The following is a 20,007-nucleotide window of genomic DNA, read 5'->3' on the forward strand; positions in this document are numbered from 1 at the left end:
GTTTGTGTGTGTGTGAGTGAGTGTGAGTATGTGTGTGTGTGTTTGTATGTGAGTGTTTGTGTGTGTATATGTGTGAGTGTGAGTGTTTGTGTGTGTGTTTGTGAGTGTGTGTGTGAGTGCGTGTGTGTTTGTGTGTGTGCGTGTGTGTTTGTGTGTGTGTGTTTGTGTTGTGTGTGTGTGTGTGTGTTGTGTGTGTGTGTGTGTGTGTGTGTGTGTGTTTGTGTGTGTGTGTGTGTGTGTGTGTGTGTGTATGTGTTTGTGTGTGTATGTGTTTGTGAGTGTGTGTGAGTGTGTGTGTGTTTGTATGTGAGTGTGTGTGTGTGTATATGTGTGAGTGTGTGTGTGTGTGTGTGTGTGTGTGTGTGTGTTTATGTGTTTGTGTGTGAGTGTTTGTGTGTGTGTGTTTGTGTGTGAGTGTTTGTGTGTGTGTGTGTGTGTGTGTGTGTGTGTGTGTGTTTGTGTGTGTGTCCCACCCATGCTTCTCCAGCCTTTCGTTTACACACCTATATCTGTCTTGTGAGCAGGAGGAGATGTGACTCAGTGGCGGAGTAGATGTTGAACTCTGTGTCCTGGGTTCAATCCCCAGCACGATAGAAACAACGCCAGCTTAAAAACACCCCAGAACATAAACAAATCCAAACGAACGAGCAGACTCCTGCAGGCTCCAAAGTCAACACCGCCCTCTCGAAGGATCCTGAAAGGAATTAGCTTCGATCCGAATTTGTGTGCGTACTACAGAATTGAGAATGGCCAAGCCAGATGAGAGGACTCAAGGCCTCTGCCCTCACTGAGACTTGGATAGTGTCATGGAGTTCCTTAGGCACATGGGATGGGTGGGTACTTTCTCAAGTGTCTGGTCTTCCTGCCAAGTACTAATTATGTGTGACTGTTCAGGGTCACATAAGGAAAGCCACCTTTCTTTTCTCAGTAGCTCAAGTCCCATGTCTAGTGTGTGTGGCTAAATACAGCAGACTTCAGTGATGGCCAGAGAGGTGCAGACCCTGTACAGGACATCCACCATTGCTGTAGAAGGCTGTACTGCTGTGCTGTGCCCTCCAGGGGTTGATTAATAGACCATGCTGGGTATAGGTGGAGACACATGGTCAGCGACTGCAGGGTATAGAGGAAGCTTCTGGTTTCTTGGTCTGCAGGGTATAGAGGAAGCTTCTGGTTTCTTGGTCAGACATCCTTGTGACTCCTGTTATTTGAAAAGTCTGGTGGAGTGTCTTTTCCTCATGTCTTTCCATGTGGGTAGGGCTTGCTGCTTTGCTAAAGATTTAAAAGTAGTATCCAGGTACGGATGAACTGTCTCGGACTCCTTTTCCCAGGCATGATCTGCCCCCCCCCCCCCCCCGGCTCTATAATCTCTCTCAACAGCTCTGGGCTCCATGATTATTCTAGGTGTAATTGACCCACAAGGAGCCCCAAATCCTCTCTGCAGTCTGGGGATAGTCTCTCAAACCAGATTGACACAGGACCCCAGCATTATGAAGGCTGAGGCAGGAGGATCATGAATTTAGAGCAAGCCTGGATTGTATAATTGTGGAAACCCTGCCTTTATTAAAAAAAAAAATTAATTTTCCCCAAAGCCAGGATTTTTATTCTAGCACTTGGGAGGTAGAGAGGCAAGGGCATGTCTATAAGTTTGAGGGTAGCTTGGCATAACAACATATGTTGGTATGGGTAACATAGGATAACATGTAACAAGTTTCAGGCCAGCCAGAACTGCACTGTGAGATCCTGTCTCAGAAAACAACAACGACAACAACAACAACAACAACAACAACAACAACAACAACAAACCCAAAAAGCACTTCTCAAGATTTATTTTTGTTGTTTTAAATTATGTGTGCATGTGTGGGGTGTCTGCATGTGGGTATGTGCACGAGTGGGGGTGCTATAGAGGCCAGAGGAGTCAAATCCCTGGAGCTGGAGTTACAGGTGGTTGGGAGCTGCAGTGTGGGTGCTGGGAACTGAACTTAGGTCCTCTGGGAGAGCAGCCTGGGAGAGCAGCCGGTGCTCTAACCACTGAGCCACCTCCCCAGCCCTGTCTTAGAGTTTCTTTACTCACCCCTCACTTGTCACTGCGCTCAGTCAGTCAGGCATGCACCTTGCAGGCCCCTGCCAGCCAGGCTGTGTACCCATCACTGGGCCACTGTGCATACTGAGTCACTAAGACTGACCTCACGTTCTGGAGGAGACACACTGAGGCTGAGCAAGTGAGCCACAGAGGGTATCTGGTCAGGAATGGGAGTCATGGGGCATAAATGGCTGGGATGTCAGGGAAGGCCTACTGGGAGGTGACATTTGAGCCAAAGGCCGACATTAACTACTGTGGGGGAGACTGGGTACAGAACATTGTAGATAGAGGGAGGGGCCAGCTAAGTGCAAAGGAAGCACCACTGATTAACCAGGAAGAAGGAGGCTTTGCTGTGAGGGGATTGGATGAGCAGTGCGAGCTTACCTCATCGCGGCATGGGGCTGTGAGGGGATTGGATGAGCAGTGCAAGCTTACCTCATCACGCCATGGGGCTGTGAGGGGATTGGATGAGCAGTGCGAGCTTACCTCATCGCGGCATGGGGCTGTGAGGGGATTGGATGAGCAGTGCAAGCTTACCTCATCACGCCATGGAGCTGTGAGGGGATTGGATAGCAAGAGCCAAGGATACGTCATCAAGGGGGCTGTGAGGGGATTGGACGAGCGTACTGAGTTTACCTTGTTGTGTGGGGGCTCTGAGGGGATTGGATAAGCAGCGCACGTGAACTTACCTCATCACATCATGGGGCTGTGAGGGGATTGGACGAGCAGAGCTGAGCATAGCTCATCATGGCATGGGGTAGGGCTGACGACTCTGGCTCTGTAGCCATTAGGTAGCCTAGAAACTTCCTGTAGCCCAGGATGGCCTTGCATTAACAAAGATTTCCCTGCTTCAGCTTCCTGAGTCCTGAAATCACAGGGGTGAGCCACCACTCTGGATTTAGGTTTAGCGTTCTGAGTGAATAATTAGAAGTCTGAAGCTCAGAGAGGAGCTGCCTGAGGTAGGACTTCTCTTTAGCCTGTTTTCTCTTTAGCCTGTTCTCTCTTCAGGAGCTTCCTGTGCCTTGAGAGGAACATGAATTCAGAGGAGCGCTGTCTGAGGAAGAGTGGGAAGGGTGGGACTGGGAAGATGGTACGCAGAAAAGCTTCAGGTCTGTCAGGAAGCAAGTCCTGAGCATGCAGGGGCTTTGGTGAACTCTACCAGCCAGAGAGGTTTTACCAGACAGGTATGCTGTTGCAAGACATGGTCGGGGCACAGCAAGTTTTGGGGAAACTGGTTTGAGGTTTCTGAGTCTTTCTCCTGACTGATTATAAGAAGGGGTCAGGCTCGGGGGTGTGTGACAGCAATGACTCACGGTCCTGTCAGTGTCATGTGTCTCCACACATGTAGAAAGACTGATAGCCGTAGTAGAACGCACTGGGTCAGAGAGACCAAGTAACTTGCCCAGAGGCACCCAGCCCTTGGATTCAGAGCTGAACTGAATATCAATATCCACACACCCTACAGAGCTATGGCAGTGTGTGTATGGCTTTCCTCACGGAGCAGTAACTGGTAGCATGCAAGCCTACACAGTCAGGCTCGGCCTGGGCAGGAAGGGTTTAGAGTGGTATTTGGCAGTGGTGTAGGCTGGGATGAGCTGCGATGACAGAAACTTGTCCTAACCTCATGAGATTCTTGTGTCCCCTCACTTCCTCCCCTGGATGGAACTATGTGAGCCCTGAATTATATCTGCATCCTGGCTCTGGGAGACTCCTGAAAGTAGCCATCAGTAAATAATGCCTTTGACACTGGGAGCAGCAGAGATGGCTCAGTGGATAAAGAAGACTGGCTGCTCTTCTAGAGGTCCTGAGTTCAAATCCCAGCACCCGCATGGTAGTTTACAACTGTCAGTAACCCCAGCCCCAAGGGATCTAATATCCTCTTCAGGCCATAGCGTGAACCATGCGTGCGTGTGGCGTACACCCCACCCCCCAAATAATATAAGCAAATTGTTTTTAAAATGAGCTTACTTTGAGGGAGAAATAGAGAAATTAGTCTTTGGTCTTGCCCTCTCTCTAGCCTATATATATCAACCACCCCTGGTCTTTCTCCTGTCTACTTTAAAAAAAAAAAAATCCTTTGTCTCCGAGGCATCTGCATTTACTAGTCATTTTGTCCTCTAGGCCTCAGTTACCGATCCATAAAATGGGCATGTTCAGAGCCTACTTTCTGGCAGAAGGACCTCCCAGGTTATAAGTGTTCAGTGGTGGTTGCTACCACCCTGTGTCTTTTGGCTACACTCCTGAGAGAATAGGGCCTTCCTTTTCCTGGTTGTCCAAATGCCCAGCAAGCGCCTTACCACCAAATCCACTAGCCCCTGAGGATGTTTCCTTGACTCATGGGTAGATACTGAGGCTTTTCAGTCTTGGCATTAATGGATATTTTGGGTTGAATCCCTCTGCCTTTTTGTTTTTTAAAGATTTATTTATTATATATAAGTACACTGTAGCCGTCTTCAGACACACCAGAAGAGGGCATCGGATCCCATTATAGATGGTTGTGAGCTGCCATGTGGTTGCTGGGATTTGAACTCAGGACCTCTGGAAGAGCAGTCAGTGCTCTTAACCACTGAGCCGTCTCTCCAGCCCCATCCCTCTGTCCTGAAGGATGTTGCATCTCTCACATTCCTGAATGTCCTTGACCCTTTGTGGCAACCCCAAATACCTCTAGACTCTGTCAAGTCTACCCCGGGCACTGCCGTATCCCATCCTGGACACCAGAACTCCTTGAAAATGGAGATTGGGGTGGGCCTTGCCCTTAGAGACTCCTTGTATCCATCTCGTGCTGAGAATACAAATGGAGTGGTGGTTCATGCAGTCACCATAGTCCCTGTAGCTCCTAAAATAATATTTCAAAGGCTGGGAAGGTGGGTAAAGTGTCACGGAAGCGGGAGACCTGAGTTTGGATCCCCTGGTCTCCTGAATGCTGGAGGTGTTTGTGGGAGAGGCAGGTTGTCATCCCCAGTGTTTCTGCTGGGAAAGGGGAGTAGGGGCTGGGAAGAGGAAGAACCCTGAGACTTTGGAGCTGAGGCAGCTTGGCATACACACAATGAAGGAGAGATCCAGACATGCGCGATCTCTCTCTCTCTCTCTCTCTCTCTCTCTCTCTCTCTCTCTCACACACACACACACACACACACACACACACACACACACACAATCAGTTAGCTAAATGTGTGAATGGGATTAGAAAGAGGAATCTGTTTCCTGGGTTAAATGTCCTTTCAGGCCGCAAACTCAGAGGGTTCCTGTGATCCCCTGTTCCACACTCTGCTCAGTTCCTGACCTTTCAGTAGGATTTTCTGCGTGCCCTAACCCACGGGATTCCATTGTCTGACTGCATCTCCCTGCTGCTTCCTGTGTTTGGCTGCTCTAAGCCATGCTGCTGGGCGGCTCTCACACCCGACGAGCTCTAGGGACCTTAAACATCCCCTCTCGCCGGAGTAATCTGGGCGACATTCTGCGCCTAAGATAGCTTGCCCAGAGGAGCTGACAAGCTGCCTGGAGGGCCTGTCCCTTCCCCCTTGTTTTCTGGCCTTTTCCTTGTCCTCATTAGGGTGAGTTTTGCAGCCTGAACCCTCTGGTATTCGTGGGGAGCGTGGCCTGTTTCCCAGCAGCCCCTCTTCCTTCATCTGACCCTTTGAATAGGCCCTCAGTTGCTGCAACCCCTCCCCCCATCGGCAGCCTGCAAGCCACTGGCGGGGGGGAGGGGGGCAGCTCTGGGACGGGATGAATGTGCTTGGTATCAGCCCCAGAACCTGTTTGGAGCCAGCTGTGTTGGGTGGACGCCAAAGGGAGGACCTAGGAGGCACCTATGTTGAAGGCAGCTCCAGGAGGCCTGGGTGGGGCGACTCTGCCTCTCCTGCTGTTGGAAAGAGCCTGACATTCTCCAGCCTGGGAAAGCCCCAGTGGCCCTCCCTGCCGCTGAAGATGAGGAAGGCCCCCGGTTACAGTCACTAGTCTGGTGGTTGAGGGCTAAACACAATTTGTCAGCCTCTTTTCCTGGATGACAGCAATTTCTGTCCCACTTGGTCTTTCTGGTGGTTTGCGTTTTACATATTGATTTGGTGCCCGGAGAGGGTGGCGGGCGGCGGGCACCGTAGGGGACGTTGCCCGAGGGCTTCCTTCGCGGTGGAAAGAGCGTCACAACTAAAGGGAGTTGGAAACACCTACTAAAAATATAGTAAGAACGCGTCCAGAATGCAAATCATCTCCCTTCTCCCACAGACAGCGAGTCCTCAGAACCACAGCGATTGTGTGTATTTATTCGAGTCTACCGTAATAAATGGCTCCCGGGCGCCGTGCGTGGATGACGTCCTGCACAGCCACACTGCAGTCTAGGGTGATGAATTAGAGCCAAGGCCCGTGGACACGAGGCCGGGCTCTTCCTGGCCTATTGCAAAGGTGTCCTTGGTGCTGCTGGGCTATCTAATGAGTCTAAGACCAGAGCTGGCCTGGTAAGTGGTGACTCTCTGCTTGTTCTCTCTGCTTCCTCCTCCCCCTGGGAGAGGCTGCTGAGGAGCCGGAAGCAGGGATGTCTGCCACCGGGAGCTTGCTACTGTCCTCTTTTGGAACAGAGGAGCCAGGCTCTCTCAGCGGCCAAGCTGCCTCTATGGCAGGTAAGTGCCTACCCCCTGTGCCGTCTGGTCCTCACTTGCTGGTGTGGAAGCCTCCAGGGGAAGGGACATTTTTCTCCCAAGCTCAGTGTGACCTCTCTCCTCCTTCCACGCACTTCCTGGTTCTGGGTGAGAAGCTGCTAGGCCTGCTTCCTGCAGAGGCTGACTGCCTCTGGCTCCGAGGCCTAGTCAGGCTGGGCTGGTAGAGCCCTGGTCCTGGGGTCTCTGAGGGGCTAAGCCGTGTTCCTTGTGAGAGCTGGGGTCACTCGGGGAGCTCTTGCAGTGCACTGGGTCCACCTTCCCTCGACAGACTCTGCTAGAGGGACGGTTTTACCCCAGCCCCCCCATCTTTTTGCTTTCTGCTTTTGGCCAGGAGGAAGTTCTGGGCTTTTGTGTCTTTATGATGTAATTACCCAGTGGGGAGTGCCAGAGATTCCTGGGGAGGGAGGCCCTTTTGGGTACCTGCTCTCAGTCTTTGGGAATAGCTTTGGAAATGATTAACCAGGGGGCTCAGAGGCTTTGCCGCTTCTGGGAGAGCTGGCCGCGGGTGGTCCCCTTTTGAAGTAGGCAGCGTTGAGGCTGGTAGTTCCTGGGAGTTCTGCCTGTGCCGGCCCTTGGTGTGCCCCAGCTGCTCCAGGCCCAGAGGCCTCTGCGGTATCCCGGATCCCTCCAGTGTGTGCGGAGTGATTGAAGTCACGTACAGGATCCATTTTGCTTCCCACTCGATTGGAGGCCGACATTTTTTCATTACTTTGAGCCCGTGGGATTGATTTTTGGATGCTCTTTGGGGGAAGGCTAGCTCCTTTTAGACTGGGTAGTGAAGGGAGAGGAGGAGGAAGGAGAGGAGGAGGGCAGGGGAGGCCTTGTTTCTTAAAACAAAAATAAGGACGTGGGGGCTGAAGAGCTGACTCATCGGGTAAGAGTGGGTGCTAGAGATTGAACCTGGGGCCTCTGTGAGAGCAATAGGTGCTTAACCACTGAACCATCCTTCCACTTCCTTTAAAAAAAAAAAACCCGAGCCCTTTTTTCAGAAAGTTGTTCATTGGCATGGGGCCAGGCATGTGTCGTTACCTCTGTCCCACTGGTCTTTGCACCTGGGCACCTGTGGGCTTGCTATCTGCATCACTAAGGAAATTCGACACTCACAAAAACACACAAAGCACCCAGTTTTTAAGCCTTACCCCCTTTCCCCAGGGAAAACCAGCTCCCTGTGAAGCATGTCGCTTCATAGACCCTGGAGGGTTGGGGGTGCTCTGACTCAGGCTCGGGGGTGTGGATGAGCGTGAGTGGGTGGCACCTGGTATAGCGTGGTTTGTTAGGCCTAGGTGGAGATAGGAAGTGTGGTTGTAGGAGTCTCTAGTCTCATAGTCTAAGTTAGGATCTGACAGTCCGGGAAGGTGGGGGGATCACCTTTGAGGGGATAGCATCATTTGCGATGCTCTGTTGGTGCGGTCCCTGCCCCATCCTTCCCCCTGCAGTTGAAAAGCAAAAGCAAATGGGCGAATGCTGGAGACAGGGATGTCAGTCAACAGCTCTCCCTCTGTCTCCAGATGAAGACTTGCACCCCTCTGGTGCAAAGGCTGTTCCCTTTAGGACTTAGGAATATCTGGTTTGGAGCCGCTCTACTTCCTGGGTTCAAATCCTGGCCCCAACACTTGGTTATAGCTGCGCCGTGTTGGGCAATACAGTGGGAAATACACTGGAAGCACTTTGAACAGGCCCTTGCTTGTGGCCTGTTATCTTGAAGTGAGCCGTCCCTTAAGTCAAAGGACACGCAGGAACTGCTGAGCCTGATTATTTCTGGTGGTTCCTAAGACACGGGCTCTGGAAGGATTACACCACATGCTTAGCTCTTAATACCCAGGAGGCCTCTTACTAACTTCAGGGAAATGTCACAAAGAGGGGAAGCTTCTGTTGCCTGCTCCACTCCAGGCCGTGTTCCTGAGTCACTGTACCGTCTCCTCCACAAAGCAGCCCTGCTCCCTCACCCAGGTTAACACACTCAGAGCCAGACTCATTTTGAGGGGGTGGATCGGAGGCAGGAAATTGGTGAAGGAAGGGCCAGCAAGTGGCATCCTGCTAGTCCAGAGAAGGTGGAAGAGGGGGAAAAAGCTTCTTAGAGGCAAGTGAGCCATTTCTCAGTGAGACAGCTGGGGGTGGCTGTTTGTCCTTACTTCAGATTTATACGTGAGGTGTGCTTAGCAGAATACCCTCCTCAGAGTCAGATCATTAGAGAAGTAAAAATCTGACTCAGCTTTCTGGAAGAGGTCCTTCTGGTGACTTCATTACCATGACGACAGCTGGGTTTCTTCCCATCATTGTACAGTCACCAGATGCTGGGTTCCTGATGGAGCAGGGAGGTGTTTAAACCACGGGGTTCCCAGAGGAACAGGGAGGTGTTTAAGCAGTAGGACTGACCTGCCCTTGAGTTTTCTGAGGAATGATAAATCCAGCCGCATCTCCTAAGCTTTCTTGCTAAGAGTCTTTGTGGGAAGCCTTTGGGCGCTACCTAGATGTTTAGCTTAGATGCAGTGGTTAGACTCCGTGAGCTCCAGGGAGAGCCCACGTGTTTGTAACAGCAGGTAGAATTGAGGTGATTTGAGGTAAGTTCTAACTATGTGGCTCTGGTGTCTTGTGCTATGAGGACCAGGCTAGTCTTGAACTTGCAGAGGTCTGCCTGCCTCTGCCTTTTGAGCGCTGGGATCAAAGTTGTGCACCACCTTGCCCAGCTTGAGGCTTTTGTTTTCCTGAGACGAGGTTTGCAATACTCAGACCTGGGTAGCTGTGAGACACTAAATGGGATTCCCTTTTGTTCCTAGTAGGTCAGGACAAAACTCCCTTGTAGATTGCATATGAGTATATTGCTTTCCTTCCCCCTATGAAAATATTTTAAAGTTCAAAGGAAGGTTTTTTACAGTTCTTCTGCCTTGTAGACAGCCCCCTTCTATTTAGTTCCACGTGTGTACCCTTTCGTGACACTGGAACACAGGTTACTCCGAATTCTGTGTTCTGATATGGAAGCAGTTTCGTGGCTTCCTTTTAAAAAAACCAGTTTTACAAAACAGAGAAAGCCGTAAATCAAGACAGTTTAGAGTAGGTTGGTGGGCACATCAAAGAGACGGGTACAGAGAGATGGGGACCCTTTTCTCTAGGTCTCAGATGCTACCGGATGTCGGGCCTTCCTTCGGGGTTGGTGGAAGCTAGTGGCTTGCCATGTTAGTAGATTGCAGAAGGTTTTTACCTGTTAGTCACAGGCTGCTGGTTCTGACCCTGAGGAGGAAATGTCTAGAACTAGCCCACAAGAAGACAGTCTGTGGACCTGCCACACTCTGGATCAGTCACCCTCTGTTGACATGGCTTCTTTACAGGAACTCCTGCTCATGTGTGCTCCCCAGGGAACGGCCCCAAGGGTCGATTGTCTCCTATCTAGAATGGAACCCAGGTTTTCATGCCTGGCAGCAAGTGTCTTTATCTGGCCCCAATACTTTAGGACATCTCCATGAAGGCAGACTTGGCTCTCCTCCCCCCATGCCCCCTCCCCCAATCCAGGAAACTGTCTGTGTACAGAGTGGGTGGCTCTCACTTCCTGGATCCTGGAGGTGTTTATGTGGAACCAGGCAAGGACTCATGGCTCCGTGTCCCTCTTTCTCAAATGGCAGACGAGGTCCTGAGAGGCAAAGAGCTTTGCTCGGGGGCCCTTCCGTTGAATCGTGGAGTTTCATAGCAGCCCAACCTAGGGCCTTCACATGTGCATGGGTCTCACCCCCCACCCCACTCCCCACAAGCATATATGTACCCTGTAGTACCTCTAATCCACAGATACCAGCTAATCTCGAGAGCTGCTGACTCTGGATTCTAGGTCAGGCCCAATCATTTACGTGCGTGCGCGCACCCCTCCCCTCGGACCCCTCCCCCACACGCAGAATTGAAGGTACTGCTGGTTATAAGATCCATAGTCCCCACGGGGAAGGATCCAGATGGCTAAGGTTTGAGGCTTCACTGCTCTGGTCCACAGTGCTCTATCCCCTAACTGATGGGCTGGTTGTTCTTGTCACAGTCCTTAGTGGGCTTAATGGAATTGAGTTTGAGAACTGAGGTATTTCCAAAGCCAGCTAAGAAATCATGAGATACCCTAGAAACTGCTTCTGGCCTTCCATTGGGGGGCGGGGGGGGCGGCTCTTCTCTAAGCCTAACCACTAAGAGGGATTTTATAAGTACAGCAGATATTTTGCCTGGTCCGTTCTGGGTTTGGACTGGCCAAAGTATTGTTTCTTTTGAGACACACTCTTGTGAGCCCCCAATTCACCTGCAGGAAGTACTTGGATTCTGACACTTGAGCAGAGTTAATGGGTGAGCAGAACTAACGGGGTGTATTAGTTGCACATAGAACAAACCCCAAAATCCTTCCCGGGGCCTTGCAGCCCACAGTCCAGCCTCCATTCTGTCTGCCCGTGACATCTATCTGGGGTCCCACCCTCCTTTACTCATTATTGCCTTTTCGCCTGCACCTGCTGCCTTTCGTGTGCGGTTGAGCCTTCTAAATCCCTTTCATTTCCCTTACTTTGATAAAGTCATCCAAGAACACCATGACTGCAGTACACCAGGGTATACGTTGATACCTAATCCCTTCCGCGCCCTCCTCCTGAGACGCCCACCTGCTCCCCCTGGAACCCGGCTGGACTTTGGTGTCCCCCCCCCTGGAGTATTTTAGGTGTTTACACGAGTCCTTTCGGGATGGGGCGTGTTGCCTCCTGGAGGTACGAGATGTGTTGTTTTGTAACTGGACCCCGGCTGGAGAGTGTCATACAGAGTCCACGGGGAGATGCTGTGGCGCTGGGGATGGGACCCAAGCCTTGTGCCTGCCGGGCACGTGCTCTGCCACTGAATGGCACCCTCTGTATTACCTCGTCACTCTTTCAGTCGGGGAGGGCTGGAGAGTGTGGCACTCTGCTACCCCGCCTGACCTGGAACTCACAGCAACCCTTCTGCTTCAGCCCCCGAAGTGCTGGGGTTACAAGTGTCTGTGAATACAGTTGCCTTTCTTTCTCTCTTGTGTGTGTGAGAGAGAGAGAGAGAGAGAGACAGACAGACAGACACACACACACACACACACACACATACACACACACACACATGATGCATGTGTTGAGGTAAGAGGACAGGACAGCCTTGGGTGTCAGGTCTCTCTCCCTTGTTGGCGTGTATATAACAGTCCTCACTGCCCCATAAGCTTGTGGAAATTCTTCTGTCTGCCTCACATCTTGCTGAAGGAGTGCAGGGATTACAGAGTCAGGCAACCGTGGCTAACTTTACACGATGTCTGGACTCGGCTCCCTTCCGCTCGCACGGCAAGCACGTTACAGATTAATCCTCTCACTAACTGCAGTGCTTTTCATTCGAGACAGGGTTTCTGTGGCACCAGAATTCACTGTCAACTAAGCTGTCCTCACAGTCATGGAGATCTGTCTGCCTCTGCCTCCTGGCTGTGTTGAGCTTTCCTCTCGATTTTAAAACGTGTACCAGGGTTTTGGCTGCATGTGTGTAGTTGTACCATTGTGTGCAGTGCCTGCAGAGGACAGAAGAAGGCACGGGATCACCGAACTGGTGTTACAGATGGTTGTAGCCACCATGTGGGTGGCGGGAATTGAACCCAGGTCCCCTGGAAGAGCAGTCAGGGCTCTTTTTTTTTTTTTTTTTTTTTTTTTTTGGTTCTTTTTTTCGAGCTGGGGACCGAACCCAGGGCCTTGCGCTTCCTAGGCAAGCGCTCTACCACTGAGCCAAATCCCCAACCCCGCAGTCAGAGCTCTTAACTCTCTTAACCGCTGAGCCATCCCTGGAGCCTTGCATCCAGCCTTCTTAATGTCACAGACTGTCCTGTTGTATGGCTACCATGCATTGACCATACAGCTGCCATGCAGTGACCACTTTTGGTCACTGAGGTTTGGGTCTCGTCATGTCGGTAAAGGGTACAGTTGAAGCAGAGTATCTGCTGATGCCCTCTAGGCCCTTGGTTCCCTTTCTTCTCCAGCTTCAGTTCCTCAGAGTGTAAGGTGCACCAGGATGTACCCTTGTCCCTAAACTAATCATCGGGCCAGAATGAACTGTGGGTCTTACAGGTGAACAGGTGGATGGCAGTGGGGTGGAGAGTATAAAAAAACCAAGGGCAAATTGACAGGGGTTGGTGCTTTTTAAGGTGGGAGTCAATGCTTGTTCCTTGTCCGATGCACGAGGGTCTCATTCTGGATGTGGGTGGGGCCTGGGAACTTTTCTGTGGGAGGGGCTTGTCAGTGGGAATGAGTGCTGGGGCCTCTGTTTCCTTGACCTCTCAGAGTGTCTTGGTTTTGCTGTTGGGCAGGGTGTGGAGAAGTGTTTCTTGGGTGTCAGAGAGAGCACCGCTGCTTGTGTGACCACTTCTAGTAACTCAATGTGTTATTTTCTTGTTGCTGTGACCAAATCCGTGACAAGACCCTAAGGAAGGTAAGGTTTATTTTGGCTTCCATCTTGAGGGGATGTAGTCGGCCATCTTAGGAGGCCTGGTGGTAGGTGGCACTGTCTGTGGTGGTGGTGGGTGTGTGCAGTTGGGCTCCTCATAGACACAGCTCCCTAACGAAAGGTAGAAACTGGACAGGAAACAGGGCCTGGCTCAAAAAAATGTCAGAGTCCTACCCCCCCAGTGACCCATTTCCTCCACAGAGGTTCCATCTCCTCAAAATACCACAGCTCCCATAAACAGCTTCACTGGCTGGTGGCTGCATATTGAAATATATGAGCCCATGGGGGGATTTCTCACTTTCAAATCCTGGTCATAGCCTCATAGCCTCTGTTGCCAAGGCTGTAGCAAGGGTTGTTTTGTTTTGAAACACAGGTGATAGCTTCCCATGTAGAGAGAGGCGGTTGTCACACAGGTGTGGCAGGTGCCAAGGGGGCCTGTGGGCCTTGGTCTGTTTTGTTGTTGTTGTTTTTACTTTTGTTTTTAAAGAGAAGCCAAACATCTAGGTGGTTTGAGGTTTCTCTTTCTGTGTCCTTGGCACCGAGACAAGAGGCCCCACAGATGTTTTGCAGGCTGAAGAAAAGCTCACTGTCCTGGAGGAGGAGACGGGTAGATTCTAGGAAGGGAAGTACAGACCTCTGTCACTCAGAGTTTGGGAACAGAGCCACAGTGACTTGTGTCACCTGCGAGCCCTCACCAAATGACCCAGGCCTCCTCGAGAGTGTTGCAAACATGGTCCTCTGTGTCTCTTTCAGATCCTGGCTCTACCGAGAGAACGGCCCAGAAACGGAAGGTCCCCAGCCCCCCACATTCCTCCAACGGCCATTCGCCCCAGGACTCATCCACAAGCCCCATTAAAAAGAAAAAGAAACCCGGCTTACTGAACAGTAGCAGTAAGGATCAGGTAAACAAGCCGCGCGGCGAGCGGCCTCTGTACCCGTGGGACGGATGGAGGCCAGGCAGCGGTGGTGTGGCTTGGGTTCTTGGCATTGCCTTAGCAGGCTGCCCGGCACCAGCTGCCGTGTACATAAAGGGCAGAGCAGTGGGGTCTCAGATCTGTTTTGAGGACAGAGGACAGAGCTAGGTGCCAGATACCGGGGTGGGGGGTGGGGGGGGGGAGTGGTCCTTGGGTTAGGTTTTGGTGGTCTCAGGTTTTCCTCTCTCCCTGGGCTAAGACAGCCCAGGGAGGGGGTGCGGGGAGGGATTATGTGGCTGAGACTATTTTCTCATCTGTAAAATGAAGGTGGTGGAGAGAGACGCTGTCCGAGTCCAGCTTTGGTCACGGGCCTCTGTTCCTTCTCTGCGCACAGATCCACCCACCTGGCAGCCGATGCAGTGAGAAATACATGGAGAAGGGCTTTTTTCCTCTAAAGACTATTCTAGCTTTTCCTTCTCTGATGCAGGCTAGGTAGTCCTTGGATGGGAGCTGACTAGAGGCCGGTGAACGGACTGTGTAGGTTGTCCGTGAGTTCTGGCTTTGTCTTGGCGGCGAGGGCTCCTTCATCCGTTCTGTGTTTTATTCAAGTGCCGGAGTGGACTCTAGGGAACGAGGGTTGACTGAAGCAAGGTTGCTGGTTTTTATGGGCAGAGGTCTCGCGATGGTTAAATGCCTAACGCCTCACGTATATGTGTCTGAACACAAATCTGTTTTCACTCTTGAAATTATATAGCGAGTGGCCAGCTCCGTCTTGGCTCTGTGGCTTTGGGTTAACCTCGTGTGTGCCGTTAGCTTTCTCAGTCACAAGGTGAGCATTGTACTGCCCCGGTCCACAGGGCTGTCGTGAGCATTAACTGAGCACCGTTTGTTGACGGATGATGCAAACACTGGTGACAGAGTTTGGAAAGGAAGCCTGGCTGTAGCAATCTTTTCCTTTTGAGTCAGACTCGTGTGTAACCCTGGGTGGCCTTGAACTCTGGCTCTAGCAATCTTAGTCTCTGTATACAATAAAACCCCCCCATTAGAGATTCATTCTGGGGGTTGGGGATTTAGCTCAGTGGTAGAGCACTTGCCTAGCAAGCGCAAGGCCCTGGGTTTGGTTCTCAGCTCCAAAATAAATAAATAAATAAATAAATAAATAAATAAATAGAAAAAAGAAATAATTCATTCTGTCTGGCATGGTAGTCACAGCCAAGTATGACTGTCCTGGATGAGAATGCGTTTTTCATTTCATCTGATTTAAAGTTAACTGGCTGCCCATGGCCGTGTTCCTTTGGGGGAAGGGGCTGTAACTGTCTCTGGTAAAGGGAAGCACAGAGGTGTTCCCTCCTCAGGGTCTCAGGGCAAGTGGGGTTAGCTTTGCTTGTCTTGCTGGTGACATCTGGCCCCTGCCACCTGGGAGCCATCATAGCTCGTAGGAATGAAGACTCAAAAGAAACATGGAGGACTGTGGGTGTGGCTCGGTCTGTAAAGTGCTTGCCTTGCAAGTCTGAGGGCCTGACCGGGGTTTGAGAAACCCTAGTACCTATGTAAAAACACCCAAAGTGTTTACTTGCAATCCCAGCCCCGGGAGGTGGCCACGGGAGGATCCCTGGGGCTCACTGGTCAGCCGGGGTAGCCTAGTGAGTGAGTTCCAGGCCAGTGAGCCACTGTCTCTAAGGAAGCGGAGGGCCCTCCTAAAGGTGACCTGAGATTGTTATTGTCTCTCAGGCCTCCACAGATGTGAGCTCACAAGCGCATGGCCACAAGTGTCTGAGAATTGGCTGTCTTTCTGTTAGTGGATCCGTGTGAACATAATCTTTCTTCCCTTCTGTAACCACATGTTAAGGCAGTTTCTGCACCAAGTTGTGACCCTATACCTGCTATCCTATCCTAGGACGGGAAGCTGAGGCCAAAGTATCAGAGTTCAAGGCTCTATAAATTAGAGGTCAGCCTAGGCTTCACAGTGAGTTAGTGGCTAACCAGGGCTATCTACCTAGCAAGGCCTAGTCTTTTCTTTTCTTTTTTTTTTTTTTTAGATTTATTTATTGTATAGGAGTACAGTGCATCAGACATACCACGAGAAGAGGGCATCAGATTGTGAGCCACCCTGTGGTTGCTGGGATTTGAACTCAGGACCCCTGGAAGAGCAGTCTGTGCTCTTAACCACTGAGCCATCTCTCCAGCCCCACAAGGCCTAGTCTTACACAAACAAAATAGCAAAAGCAATCAGGGATCGTGACTAGTCTCTAACTTACCCATTTCAGTGACACACCAGCCTCCTGCTCATGACAACTGCTTGTAGCCGTCACCCTGTGTCACCTGTGTTACCTCATGTCACCTCGTGTCTGTCACCTGTCTTACCAATGGCCTCAGATAAATGTCAGCGTCCTCCTGAGTTGCTGCTGTTGAGAGTTTGACCGGCTGGAATGCCATGGCTTCAGAAAACATTTAGGGACAGCAGGCTGAGGTGGAAGAGACGCAGGGCCTGAGCCAGCTGCCTCTGGGGAGCTGCTGGGAGCAGCCATGGCAGAAGACCTGGAAGTCGCCCAGCTCTACCAGGTCACATGACTTCACTCCCAGCATCTGGGACACTCACTGTGTGAGCCGGTTGCTGGCTTTCTCTTAGAGCTTCAGTTGGGTCTTCCAGAGGGCTTTGGATAAACACTAAGGTTGATTGACAGTCAGATTAGCCTCACCTGGCAAAGGCGAGAGAGTCTTGCCCCTTGGTTATTTCTAGCATATGACATTTGCAGAAAGGGACAATTTTCATTCACCCCCATCAAGGGGATCACAGATAGTTAATTCCTTTTGAGGTAGACTCTTACCATATAACCCTGGCTGGTCTGGAAGTTATTAATGTAGACCAGGCTGACTTCATGTTCACAGAGATCCTCCAGCCTCTGTCTCAAGTGCCAGGATTAGAGGCGTGTGCCACCATATCAGGATTTTTTAAGAGATTTATTCATTACTCTTAAATTACATTATGGGCGTTTGCTCGCGTGAGTTTACGTACGTCGTGTACATGTAGGAGCCCTGGGAGGCCAGATTTGGTGGAATTGGTGTTACAGAAGGTTGTTAGCAGCTGTGCGGGTGTTGGGAAGCGTCTCGACTGCTTGTTTAACCTTCCTCTCCTTAAAGAATCACTTATTTTCATTTTATTTGTGTGAGTTCTGCCTGCATGTATGTCTATGCCCCATTTATGTGGTAGTGTAGTGCCTGTAGCGGTCAGAAAGTATGGGATCCCCTGGCACCGGAATTAAAATTGTGAGCTGTGGGTACTGGGAACCGAACCTGGGTCCTCAGAAAAAGCGTAGTCGGTGCTCTTAACCACTGAGCCGTCTCTCCAGCCCTTCGTGTATTATCCTTACAGAAATCCGGAATTGCAAACATCTGCAGGCTCCAGTGCAGATGAGAACACCCCTGGAGTGAGTGAATAGGTCTTTTCCATTTTCTTGTTAAGCTGACCTGGGGCAGGAGCCAGGGAATAAAAACATTTACTCTGTAACCTGCAATTATCCCCTTGTCGCTCGGGCTGCAGCCTGTACGCTATGCTGTAGGGCCGCTTACGTACTTCACACACGTGGGAGAGAGAAATCAGAATTCATTTTACCTGAAATTGTTGGCTTTTCCTTTAAAAAACCTCCACGTTTGTTATCAGGTTATTTCTGTGGAGTAGAGAAGAGAAGCGGTAAGGGAGGTATGTGACTGACCGGCTTGCTGTCCTCTGCGGCTACTGGAGTGGGGGGTCCCTGAAGAGAGCAGAGTTACCTGGTTGTCCCTTTGGTCCTGAGGACACCCACTTGGGGTGAGGCAGAGGTGGAGCCTGGGGGGAATTTCTGAGCCATCAAAGAAATAAAAGCCGTATCAGAAAGTCCCAGTCGGGCCAGGCTGGGTTATTTGATCCCTGAGTTTTGTTAGTGACGTGGGTATTGTTAAATTATAAGGCTGCCTTAAACTTGTGCAGCACAGTACATTGAAAAACAAACCATTTAGAGACTATCCCAACAATGATTCCTCCCTGGAAACAGAGCAGGCCACCCAAGCCCCTAACCAGTGGGTGATTCAGGAAGATGGAGCTGTTTACTTAGGGAGATTTAAAAAGACTGATTCCAAAGATGAGCAAAAAGCTCCCAAGACCCCCTGAAGGAGTTTGGGGGAACCAGACACCTGCAGAGCTCTGAGTCCTTGTCCTAAAGTCCAGGGAGGAGCCCTGGCTGCCTGTAGCTCTGAGACATTGATTGCTCTTCCGCGGTTGAGCCATTCTAATACACACTCGGGGCGTGGCTCCCTGGTTAAGCCTTCTCTTAGAGTTTGTGAAGTCCTGGGCTCAATCTCTGGTCCTGAGGGCAGAAAGCAGCAGTGGACACGGACGCAGAAGGCTGGTCCTAATGAGAAGTCAGATTTTTCAGTCCACAAAATGTGACAGCCGCTTTCTTATTAGGTCATTTCTGTAAAATGTTGAAGTATGTCTGTGTAAGCAGAGTGGTGGTCAGTTAGAGAATGTGCTAGGAAACCCCTGTTCATTACACATGCGTGCGCACACTTTTTTAAAATTAGAGACAAAGTATGTAAGAGTTTGTGGTAGCTCGGAGAGAGAGAGAGAGAGAGAGAGAAAGGGGAAGAGTATGAATGTATGTATGCATGTATATATGCATATATATCTGTATGCATCTGTGTATGAATGTATGTGTGAATGTATGCATGCATGTATGTATGAATGAATATATGTATATATGAATGTGCGTATGATGAATATATATGCATATATGTCTATGCATGTGTGTATGTATGAATGTATGCATGTATGAATGAATGAATATATGTATGTATGAATGTGTATATGATGAATGTATGCATGTATGTATGAATGTGTGTATGATTGTATGTATGATGTATGTGTGTATGATATGTATATGAATGATGTATGTATGTATATGCATGCATGCATGCATGACGGACTTCTCTCCTTCCTTTCCATGGGTTCCAGGTATCAAACTGGTTGCTTTGACTGGCCTTTACCTGCTGAGACATCTTGTCATTCTCTTAGGTTGGCCTCTAAACTCACGGTCCCTCTGCCTCAGTTCCCAGGCGCTGGGATTACAAACACAGTCTTCTTTCCCTATCCGTACTATCAGAATTTGTGCTGTATGTAGCCAGGATGAGGTCTTGTTGGAGGAAACAGTATTTTACTGACAGGGAGCTTGTGTTGTGTAAATGTGATATCTATACCACTGTATCCATGGGTTTGGTGGAAGGCATCTTGTTTCCCTGTGGGTTCTGAAGGTCACAGAGCTGTTACCAGACCGTTTGACAGTCACCACTGGACAACTGGATTTTGCAGGCTTTTTTTCTGTGTTTGGCTCTGCTGTTGCTGTCGAATTTCTAGAGACAGGTTTCCTGATGCTGTCCCACAGGAAGATGTCTGGTTCCGATGAATTGGCTGACCCTTTCCTCTCTCTGTCGTTGGTTCTGATGAGGTGGCCAGGCTTCCTGGAGGATGTTGAGCACCCTGCTCAGGGATCAGGGCTCTGGGGAGCCTGTTGGAGATCCTTTTTACCTTGGAGACAGACTTAAATAAATGGAGGATAATTTTGTGCCAGCCAAATCTAATTGTTTCTACTCTCCAAATCCTTACTATTTAAAGCTCTCCAGGGCAGATTGCCAAACCTATATCGGCTTTGTAAATTTGGGCTCACACACATTGGGCCCTTCACAGTTTTTGCAAGTAGCTGCTGTGTTGCCATTTGATACCAGCATGTTGGGACTCTCAGCTCCATTTTACAGATGAGAAAATTGAGGCAGGGAGGTGGAGAGAGACACAGCCCAGGTCACATAGCTGCTTAAGGGGGATAGGGGGAGCGTTAAAGTGTGCACTCTGGCCACCTAGTCATTAACTCTCAGGTGC

At 50.4% G+C, this 20,007-nt stretch overlaps 1 protein-coding gene across 18 annotated transcripts in view; it reads left to right on the top strand.

Moving 5' to 3' along the window:
- Zmynd8 (zinc finger MYND-type containing 8) overlaps positions 1 to 20,007 on the top strand; it is a 103,259-nt gene that overhangs the window by 21,720 nt on the left and 61,532 nt on the right. For 8 of the 18 annotated variants that reach the window (XM_032904799.1, XM_032904783.1, XM_032904790.1 and 5 more), the window contains 2 exons: positions 13,159 to 13,170; positions 13,939 to 14,087. In XM_032904799.1, the coding sequence (XP_032760690.1) occupies positions 13,159 to 13,170; positions 13,939 to 14,087 (161 nt within the window). Of the gene's footprint in view, positions 1 to 5,265; positions 6,697 to 13,158; positions 13,171 to 13,938; positions 14,088 to 20,007 lie in introns of those variants that run through there. The other 10 variants (XM_032904786.1, XM_032904797.1, XM_032904798.1 and 7 more) reach the window with 4 other exon arrangements.

This window comes from Rattus rattus, chromosome 5, assembly GCF_011064425.1.
Source record: "Rattus rattus isolate New Zealand chromosome 5, Rrattus_CSIRO_v1, whole genome shotgun sequence".
Taxonomy (NCBI): Eukaryota; Metazoa; Chordata; class Mammalia; order Rodentia; family Muridae; genus Rattus; species Rattus rattus.